Source organism: Muscardinus avellanarius, assembly GCF_963383645.1.
Source record: "Muscardinus avellanarius genome assembly, chromosome: 9".
NCBI lineage: Eukaryota > Metazoa > Chordata > Mammalia > Rodentia > Gliridae > Muscardinus > Muscardinus avellanarius.
Genome location: NC_137795.1, coordinates 11,087,720 through 11,098,419, shown reverse-complemented (window position 1 = coordinate 11,098,419; position 10,700 = coordinate 11,087,720). Strand labels below are relative to the sequence as shown.

Below are 10,700 nucleotides of genomic sequence, written 5' to 3'. Positions count from 1 at the left end.
CATTTGGCTAGCAACCTGCTGGAATTAGTCTTAATTTCAAAATATGTCACACTTTCCCCCATTGTCTTTTTTAAACATATTTTAAATTTGTACCTGTCCAGTTTATGATTCATTTGCTTTAGTGTTTCCAAGTTTTATGATACTTAGATCATAAAAACATTAATCGATTTTGTTCCAGTAAGGTTTTGGTTTCTTTTTCAGATTTAAGTGTTCAATCCATCTGGAATGTATTTGGTGTTAAGCAGTGAGGGAGGGTGCCAATTTATATTTTTCCAAGTGGTTGGCCAGTTATTCCAACGCCATTTGGCTGGAAAACCTGCTGGCCTTAGAATCCGCGGCCTGAGGAGCCCAAGCGGACCCCTCGTAACCGGAGAGGACGAAGCCACGCCCCCAGGGGAGAGGCCCCGCCTTGATGGAGGACGAAGCCACGCCCCATATCCCTTGGAGTCCTTGTGGTTCGGGGATCGATCGAGTCAGGGCTTTCCGGAAGGCTAATTTAAATATGAGGCGTGCCTTAGGGGCTTGTTTGCATAGGGGCGGGGCCTCCGGAGCGAAGCCTGGGAGGTGAGTCCGAGGGAAGGGCTCATTTGCATAGGGCGGGGCCTCCTTCTTTAGGCGGCGCTTCTTTCCTCCCGGCTTCCGCCCGCCTCTCCGCCCCACTTCCTTCCGCGATCGCTTGTATTCGTGCCTAGATGCTTCCCAAACGGCGGCGATCGCGGGTGGGGCACCCCGACGGCGCTGCCGCCGGCTCCGCTCAGCCCCCGGCGCGCTTCCCCGACGTAGCTGTCTACCTGGCCGAGCCACGCATGGGCCGCAGCCGCCGGGCCTTCCTCACCCGCCTGGCGCTGTCCAAGGGCTTCCGCGTCCTTGACACCTACAGGTGTGCGACCCCGAGGGCGCGGCGAGGGCCGATGTGGGGTGCCGGCTCCCCGGGGGCTGTGCGTGGGCCCGCGTGTCCGTACCCCGGAGGCGCAGATCGCGAAAGGCGCGCAGCTGTGGGCGGCTGCACCTGCAGGCTTGGGTCCCAAGTTAGGTCGGGCACTTGGCGGTTGAGTGACCTTTCTCTCGCCCCGACTTTCTCTTCTGTAGAGGGTGCTATTAATTTAGGGACCGGAGTGTCCTACAGGATCATCAGTCAAGCCAGTGTTTTCAAAGAGCCATTCGGGCTAAGCCGGGCTGGTGGCGCACGTTTGTAATCCCAGCCCTTGGGAGGCTGAGACAGGAGGATCATGGTTTGCGGACAGCCTCAGCTACGTAGTGAGGCCCTCTGCAATTTAGGGAGACCCTGTTTCAAAATAAAGAATAAAAGATAGGGCTGGGGGTGTCAATCACCAGTACAGAAAAAAAAAAAAAGCCATTCAGGTCAGGGGTAATTACTACGGAATAGTATTTGCCTGTGCCCTCCTGCCCTGCGAGCCTCACTGAACCACCAGAGCCCCCGAACCTGAGAAGTAATTGACTGGCTCTGGGAACCAACACAACGCCCAGCAAGTAGTTGTTTTTTTTTTTTTTTTTTTTTTTTGGTGGTACTGGGGTTCCTGGAAGCCCTTCTACCTCCGGGCTACACTCCCAGACCTATTTTTACATTTTTATTTGGAAACAGGGTCTCCTAAGCCAGCGCGCGCGGCTGGCTTTGAACCTGCGCGATCCTCCTGTCTCTGCCTCCCAAGCGCGGGGATTACAGGCCTGCGCCACCACGCCCGGCATCATCAAGTAGCTTTGATTGAGGAGATCAGAGGCCACTGGATCAGAGGCCAGCACTCCCTGCAGCCTATATTTACTTCTTAAACTTAAATGCGCTCAAGGGGCGGTAGCGCACCCAGCCCACACAGGAGAGGATGGAGATAGCATCTTAGCATGCACAGGGCACTATTTTTGCAACATCCCTACACAGTAGAGATATATTATCTCTGCTTTAAGGAGGAGGAAGTAGAGACAGTTGCGCCCAAGGGCACACGGCAAGAGTAAAGACAAAAGCAGGCAGGCTCCAGCGTCTTTGTGGAAACCGCACCTGGCAGCCCTAAGGAGCGCCTTCCTCTGAGGTGGTGGGAGTTGGACCAGTCAGCACAGTCAGGCTGGCTCATGAGCGTAGCTGGTTCTGATCATGGTGGAGGTTTTCATCTACCAGGAGGCGGAGTTGGAAAGGCTTTCTGGGAGAGGAGACTCTTGGAGAATGAAGGGGTAGTCACCATGCGGAGGGCACGGCAAGAAGAGAGGCCTGGAGCCATGGGGCCAAACAGCAAGGCAATGGGCCTCACCTCCTCCTCTGCCTCCGCCCAGCTCCGCAGTGACGCACGTGGTGATGGAGAAGACCTCAGCAGAGGAGGCCGTCTGCTGGCAGGGGCGCGTGGCCGCTGCTGACCCCTGCCGCCCCTGCCCAGTACTGCTGGACATCAGCTGGTTCACAGAGAGCATGGCCGCTGGGCAGCCGGTCCCCGTGGAGCGCCGCCACCAACTGGGGGTAAGCCAGCGCGGGCAGTTCAACTGCAGCGCACCCCGAGCCTTTGTGGAGCCAGGGAAAGGGCCACGTAGGGCTGGGGGCCAGGTCCTCCCGCTCTGCCGTCCCGGCTGGACACTTAGCATCTTCAGACCTTTCTCACGGAGTGAGTAATGGGCCACCCATAGGCTGCAGGAGCCCATCCTCGGGATGCTGGGGCGCCAGGCTTCCTGCGTTCAAATCCTGGCTCTGCCTCTGAACCGTGGGGTGGGAGGCAAGCTTCCTAACCTCTGAAACCTCAGGGTCCCCTGAACCTTGACTGTGAGGATTCCGGGAGGTGGAGCAAGTGACAGGAGTCCAAGAGGGGTGGCAGACATCGCTCCTGCTCCTCTGGCCTGAAGGGCCCTGTCCTCAGCTCCTCCGTCTGCCCGTTCTCCTAGAGTTCACTGCCCCTGCTTGTGAGCCCCACAGGGCCAGGGCAAGTGCTCAGGAGAGTCGGCATGCCCATGCCGCCTGGCTCCTGCCCGCTCAGCAGCCTCCTGGTGACCTGAACATTTCCCTCTGCAGATGGCTGAGCCCAGGAGTGGGTCCCCAAGTCCAGCGCGGGTGCCCATCTATGCCTGCCAGCGCCCCACACCCCTGATGCACCATAACACCATCCTGTCGGTGAGCCCTGGAGGGTGGGGGACATGGGGACAGCTGGATGGCAGCTGGAGGGTTGGGGCAAGATGACCCCCCCCGCCCCTCAGCCAAGGGCTCCTCCCTGCAGGAGGCTCTGGAGACCCTGGCAGAGGCAGCAGGCTTTGAAGGCAGCGAGGGCCGCCTCCTCTCCTTCCGCAGAGCGGCATCTGTGCTCAGGGCCCTTCCCGGCCCCGTCATGGCCCTGAGCCAGCTGCAGGGGCTGCCCCACTTTGGAGAACACTCCCGTAGGGTTGTCCAGGTAGGCACCTGCCAGGCAGGGTGAGGTAAGTGGGAAGGGTGGGGAGGCCTGGGGCCTGGCGAGACCACAGGGGTCTTAGTGGGTCAGAGTCCAGCGTGGAGGACAGTCAGGCCTGCGGCGGATGCTGCCTCAAGGCCACAGCAAGCCACCCTGGGCACAAAGCCCTCAGGAGCCCCTCGCCCATCTCAGGAGGCTGAAAGGACTCAGCGAAGGGGCTTCTGGGCCTGGGGTCATTGTCATGGGGGGTGGCAGGAGACCAGCCAAGCCTGGACCTAGCGCATCGCCGGCCTTCTGCACACTTTCACTGCGAGAACCCATAGCGACAAAGGATGCTTTACATAAAGCCACTTTTTTTTTTTTTTTTTTTTTTTTTGCAGTACTGGAGATAGAACCCAGGGGCATTCTACCTCTGAGTTACACTCCGGCCCTATTTTATTCTTTATTTGGAAACAGTATCACACTGAGTTGCAAAGGCCTCACTAAGTAGCTGAGGCTGTCCTGAAACCTAGATCCTCCCGATTCTGGGGAATTCTGGGATTACAAGCATGCGCCACCATGCCTGGCTAAGCCACACATGTTTTGGAAAGCAAATGTTTATGTATCCTGGGACTTGTTACTTATCGGAGAGATGACCCATGCTATCTGGGACCTCAGCAGGAGGAGCTTTGGGGGCAGACCACCTCCCAGCTGTACAGCAACAGCTTTGGTTGTCCGCATGGGCACAGTCTCCATTGCCGAGCCCCACTGGATCCTGACACAGAACCCTCTCTGTGGGATGTGGAGGGGACCACTCCATCCTTGGTCCCCAGCCCTGCCCCTGACCACGTGTTCTTTTTCTGCCTGGTCCCCAGAGCTTTGCTGTGTCTCCCTTCACAGGAGCTGCTGCAGCACGGAACTTGTGAGGAGGTGGAGCGTGTGAGGCACTCAGAGAGGTACCGGACCATGCAGGTGCGCCGGTGGGAGGGACCCTGGCCAGGGTGCACAGCGCTGTCCACAGCATGTACAGGGAGGCCAGCAGGGGCGGCCAGCCCAGCCCCGGGGTCAGAGAAGGTCCCCCCTAGGAAATGGCAGCTAAGTGGGCCCTGACATATTTCTAGATCACTCAGCACGATCTGTTTTTATGGAACTGTTTTTGACCGACTGTCCTCAAGCATATTAAACAGTGCACTGGATGGAATGTTAGCTTTCTCAAAAGCACACTTGTAATCCCAGTATTTGGGAACTTGGGAGGCTGAGACAGGAGGATCTCAGGTTCACAGTCAGCCTCAGCTACTTGGTAAAGCCCTCTGCAACTTATTGAGAGCCTGTTTTGAAATAAAGAATAAAAAGCCAGGCGTGGTGGCGCACACTTGTAATCTCAGTACTTGGGAGGCTGAGACAGGAGGATCAGTCAGGTTCAAAGCCAGCCTCAGCTACTTAGTGAGGCCCTCTGCAATTTAGTGAGACCATGTTTCCAAATAAAATAAAAAATAGGTCTGGGAGTGTAGCTCAGAGGTAGAAAGCCACTGGGTTCCATCTCCAGTACCATAAAGAGAAAGAAAGAAAGAAGGAAAGAAAGAAAGAGAAAGAAAGAGAGAAAGAAAGAAAGAAAGAAAGAAAGAAAGAAAGAAAGAAGCCGGGCGTGGTGGCACACGCTTGTAATCCCCGCGCTTGGGAGGCAGAGACAGGAGGATCACGCAGGTTCGAAGCCAGCCTCAGCTACTTAGTAAGGCCCTCAGCAACTTAATGAGACCCTGTTTCCAAATAAAAAATATAAAATGGGTCTGGGAGTATAGCCCAGAGGTAGAAAGCCTCTGGGTTCCACCCCCAGTACTAAAAAAAAAAAAAAAAAGAAAGAAAGAAAGAAAGAAAGAGAGAGAGAGAAAAGGAAAGGAAAGAAAGATAGGTAGATAGGGATGGGGGTGTAGCTCAGAGGTAGAATGCTCCTGGGTTCAAACCACACACACAGAGCCTCCCAAATACTGGGATTACAAGCATATGCCACCACACCCGGCTTTTTATTCTTTATTTTCAAAATCTCACTAAGTTGTGGAGGGCCTCACTAAATAACTGAGGGTGGCCTCGAACCCAGATCCTCCTGTCTCAGCCTGTCTCAGCTTCCCAAGTACTGGGATCCCAAGCATGCGCCACCATACCCGGTGATCTCAGCATTTTATTTTTGTTTGTTTTTTTGGTGGTACTGGGGTTCCTGGAAGCCCTTCTCCCTCCGGGCTACACTCCCAGACCTATTTTTACATTCTTATTTGGAAACAGGGTCTCCTAAGCCAGCGCACGTGGCTGGCTTCGAACCTGTGCGATCCTCCTGTCTCAGCCTCCCAAGCGCGGGGATTACAAGCGTGCGCCACCACGCCCAGCGATCTCAGCATTTTTTAAGTCAAGTTCTATTGGTTGCGGTGACGGCAGGCTGCATCATGCTGTGGGCTCAGAGGATTGGGGAAAAGATGGCCCAGCGAAACCTAGAGAGGGCAGGGCTGTGGCCACTGTTCTATCCTCTCTCTGCATGGCAGCAGCTCCATCCCCTCTGGACACAGTAGCAGCCTCCTCTGCCAGGAGACGCAGCCACAGAGGGCCCAAGCCGTGTGCAGCCTCACCAGCGTGCAGCTGCCCTTGAGTCTTGGTCCAGGATTCCTGGGGAGGGCCTCTGAGTGTCTGGCCCAGGGTCTCCCTGGACTGCTCTGTACTCAGGCCTTCCCTCTCCCCATAGGGGGACTCAGTGGGAGCATCCCCCTGCCTCTGCTCTGCTGGGGCCTTGAGTAGGTCCAGCCAGCCCACCAGTGCTTCCGCTGAAGCCACCTTCTTATTTTTCGACTTCTTAATGTTTTTGCTATTTGTTGAGAAAAACTAAACAGGCTTCCTAGCGAACTAAAATCCCATTTAGCTGACACGTGAGGGCAACTCCCCATTTTTCTGATGGAAGCACAGTCTAGAGCCGGCTGTTTGGAGAAGGGAGAAGGTAGCTCGCCCTGGTCTCTCAGCAGTCAGGTGGAAGCGCACCCAGCATCTGCCCCTCCTGGGGCTGCTGCCAGGGTGTGTGGGTTCACCCCCTGGGAGAGTGGGCTGGGGGGCCAGGTTGCAGGTTTCAGTATTCTGCCTGTGGCCTGGCATGAGGCAACACCCTTAGGTGCACCCTCGGTAGGAGCTTTGCTCCAAACCCAACTGTTACTTCCTCTACACAGCTCTTCACCCAGGTCTTTGGGATTGGGGTCAAGACTGCAAACCGCTGGTACCAGGAAGGGCTGCGGACCCTGGATGAACTCCAAGAGCAACCCCAGAGGCTGACCCAGCAGCAGAAGGCAGGTGAGCCCCCGGAGCAGCTGGGCCCCCAAAGCCAGCTGATCTGGAAGCTTCCGCACACAAAAGCCCTCAGCACCAGCACAGGATATGCCGATTGCCTGAATCGCAGGGGTGGGTGGTGCAAAGGGGTCTTAGCAGCAGGCGGGTGGGTGTCGGGGTCTCCCGCCTGTAGCCCTCTCAGCGAGTCATATGGTCATAGCACTGCCTGGGGCTTCTGGGCAGTCATGGGCCCGGGCGAGGGCAGCCTGGGTCTCTGCCCACCCAGTGTGTGCCTGGTGCACTGGGCCTGCCGAGGCCTGGGCTCGCGTCCTCTCCACGGTTTCCCACATTGGTGACCTCGGCCCCAAGGCTGGCCTGCGTGCGAGTTCCCTTCCCTACAAGATGGGGGAAGGCGCTGGGGTTCCCTTGGCTTTTCTGTGAGCCAGCACGCTGCAGATGTTGAGCAGACACTCCACACGGGGCCCAGCTGGTCCTGCACTGCGCTATCTGGACACATTCTGACTCATGATGGCGCCAGAGACAGCAGCATGGCCAGCGCAGCCCCTCGCTGCACAGCTCCCTGGGGATGGACAGGCAGGGAGACCTGGGGTCCTTTACCCCCAGAACAAGGGTAGAAAGAAAGGCCAGAGCGTTTGCAAAGTCTCGCCTCGCCTGCATGCAGGAGGCTGTGATGCACCTCGACAGGGAGGCCCGAAACAGGCTAAAGGGACCCTAGTGGCAGACCCATCTTTCTCACATCTTTTTACCACCTCTGGGTCACATTTTATGAAAGGGAAATTGGAAACCTTAAAGGGGGATCTGCCAGCAGGGTGTGGTGGGCACGCTTGTAACCCCAGCATTCAGGAGGCTGAGACCGGAGGATCGTGGTTCACGGACAGCCTCAGCTACTTAGTGAGGCCCTTTGCAACTCAGTGAGACCCTGTTTCAAAATAAAGAATAAAAATAGGGATGGGGGTGTACCTTGGAGGTAGAATGCCCCTGGGTTTCATCCCTAGTACCACACACAAAAAATAAACAAGGATGTAGGAATGGGTAGGGGGTTATAGCTCAGAAGTAGAACGTGCCTTGGTTCCATCCCCAGTACCACAAAAAAGGGGGGATCTGCCTCTTGCCTGTGGAAACATTGGTACCCTTCTATTTGTGGTTTTGCAAGATGTTACCTTTGGGAGAGCTGGGTGGAGAGCACAGTAGATCTCTTTCAACTGCACATGAGTCTACAATTATCCCACAATAACGTTTCATATTTCAAAGGGGATAATGCCATGCCTGTGCAGGGACCCCCCACCGGCCCCCAACTTCGCTTCTCCCTCCCTGGAGGCCCCTTCCCATCCCGCAGCCCCAGCTGGTGACTGTCTTGTGCTGGAGGAGGGTGCTCGCTGGGGACGGCAGGCTGAGCACTTGGCGGGACCGTGCTGCCTACAGGGCTCCAGCATTTTCAGGACCTGAGCACCCCGGTTGGGCGGCCTGATGCTGAGGCTCTGCAGCGCCTGGTGGAGGAAGCTGTGGGCCAGGCCCTGCCTGGGGCCACCGTCACGCTGGCTGGAGGCTTCCGGAGGTAAAGGCCAGCTGCCCTCTGGCTCGGCTCCAGGCCCCTCCCAAGTCGTGGACACTGAGGCGGCCTTCCTGCTCACTGAAGGGGTCATGGCCCGGGGCTGGAATGGGAGCCATCTCTTGCTGTGGGGCCATAAGGTAAACTGGTTCCTCGCAGGGGCAAACTTCAGGGCCACGACGTGGACTTGCTCATCAGCCACCCCGAGGAGGGCCAGGAGGCGGGGCTGCTGCCCAGGGTGGTGCTCCACCTGCAGAACCAGGTAAGGGCCTTGTGCCCGCTGCCCGGCCTGCCCTCCCCAAGCCCTGGCGGCACCTGGACGCCCGCTCTTCCTGCAGGGCCTCGTCCTGTACCACCAGCACCAGTCTAGCCGCCTGGGGTCCCCCGCCCACCTGGCCCGGCAGAGCTGCACCATGGATGCCTTTGAGAGGAGTTTCTGCATCTTCCGTCTGCCACAACCTCCGCGAGCTGCTGCGGAGGGCCCCCCGAAGCCCTGGAGAGCCGTGAGGGTGGACCTGGTGGTGGTCCCCTGGAGCCAGTTCCCTTTTGCACTGCTCGGCTGGACTGGCTCCCAGGTAGGTTGGGTGCCCTTGGGGCTGCCCGGGCGGAGTGGGCCAGCCCTGCTGAGGACGGTCACCCCCACACACAGCTTTTTGAGCGGGAGCTGCGCCGCTTCAGTCGGAAGGAGAAGGGGCTGTGTCTGAACAGTCATGGGCTGTTTGACCCCGAGCAGGTATGTCTCAGGGAACTGGGACAAACCCACAGCGCCCAGCTCCGGGTCTGAACTCCCAGCTCCTGGCTCCCCCAAAGAGTTCCTGCCTCGGTGCTGGGCTCTGCCTCCTGGTCCACCCATCTCCAGGGGAGCACCCTGGCTGGATGCACCCCCCAGCTGCTGAAGCCTCTGCTCTGTTGCAGAAGATGGTTTTCCACGTGGCTTCTGAGGAAGACATCTTCAAACACCTGGGCCTTGAGTATCTTCCCCCAGAGCAGAGGAATGCCTGACTGTCCACCTGCCCCACTCCTGCTCAGGAAACCAGACACTGCGGCCCACTGGACCACTGAATATCTGCAGAATGTGCCTCTCCGGGTGCAGGAGTCCGCATCTATGGGGCTGCCCAGCCTCCTGGCTGCTGACCCTGGGTTGGCCAGCATCACCTCCCAGGCCTCAGGGTCCTGCCTTGGCCAGGGTCTCTGAGCAGAGCCCGCGCTGTGGCATCATGGCAGGGCCTGCAGCCCCGGGAGCTCGGGTCTGGCAGGATGCAGCTGCTGCGCATCCTTAGGGCACCCTGCTCAGAAGGGCCAGGAGAGCACCACGTGTCCCTGTCCTGCATGTGAGCCCTGAGGTGAGGCTGGAGGGCTCCCTGCGAGGAGTCCTCTGTGGGGTGCTGCTGCAGGCCCAGAGAGGGAGAGGTCAAAACCTGCCCGAGCTGGGGAATCAGCGCTGCAACCCCCAGCCAGGCTTCCTGCTTTCAAGGCCTGTGGGCATAATACTTAATATCACATTCCTTGCTGCTTCTTTATGCCCTGTGGCAGTTCCAAGATCACAGCCCTCTCTCAGAACTCTAGCATTTCTACACCATGACAGCCCCATCCCTACTCCCTCCAAACCTACCCCCATGCGTCCTCTGCGATGCTCATGCCCAGGCACGTGCTGGTTACAGGGCCTGAGCTGAGGCACATCTGCCCCTCCCCAGGTCAAGAAGTGCTTTTTATTCATTTATTTTTGGCGGACCTGGGGGTTGAACCTAGGGGCATTCTACCTCTGAGCTACACCCCCAGCCGTATTTTATTTTTTATTTGGAAACGGGATCTCACTAATTTTCTGGGAGCCTTGCCAAGTTGCTGAGGCTGGCTTCAAACTTGCAGTCCTGTCTCAGCCTCCCAAACACTCCCAATCACTAGAATCTCAGCCACTTTGGAGGCGGAGGCAGGAGGATTCCAAGTTGGAGGCCAGGTAGGCAACTTAGTAAGATTCTGCCTCTAAATAAAAAATAAAAAGGGATAGGGGTATAGCTGAGTGGTAGAATCCCGCTGGGATCAATCCCCAGTGCCAGAAAAGAGACTGGTTCCAGGGTTGAATGATTCTGAATAAAGTTGCTGTAGCCATGTGTGTACACATGTTTTGTAAAACATATGTTTTCATTTCTCTTGAGTATGTACCAAGGCATAGGATTACTGAGTATTGGATAAGAAAACCTGAGCTGGGTGTAGTGGCGCACACTTGTAATCCTAGCATTCAGGAGGCTGAGGCCGGAGGATCGCGGTTCGCAGCCAGCCTCAGCTATTCAGCGAGGCCTCTGCAACTTAGTGAAACCCTGTTTCAAATTAAAGAATAAAAAATTGGACTGGGGGTGTAGTTCGGAGGTAGAATGCCCCTGGGTTCCATCCCCAGTACCTCAAAAACAAAACAAAACAAAACACTTGGCCTGGTGGCACATGCCTGTCATTCCAGTACTTGGGAGGCTGAGACAGGAAGATCA

At 56.9% G+C, this 10,700-nt stretch overlaps 1 protein-coding gene across 1 annotated transcript; it reads left to right on the top strand.

Moving 5' to 3' along the window:
* Positions 1-692: 692 nt before the first annotated feature.
* On the top strand, positions 693-9,222 carry POLM (DNA polymerase mu; the record flags this gene model as incomplete). Its single annotated transcript, XM_080701305.1, has 11 exons — positions 693-880; positions 2,281-2,461; positions 3,005-3,103; positions 3,207-3,377; positions 4,254-4,325; positions 6,554-6,674; positions 8,094-8,226; positions 8,380-8,482; positions 8,559-8,795; positions 8,870-8,953; positions 9,136-9,222. 11 exons carry the CDS (start codon positions 693-695, stop codon positions 9,220-9,222), a joined length of 1,476 nt encoding a protein of 491 aa, XP_080557431.1.
* Between the last annotated feature and the right edge of the window lie 1,478 nt (positions 9,223-10,700).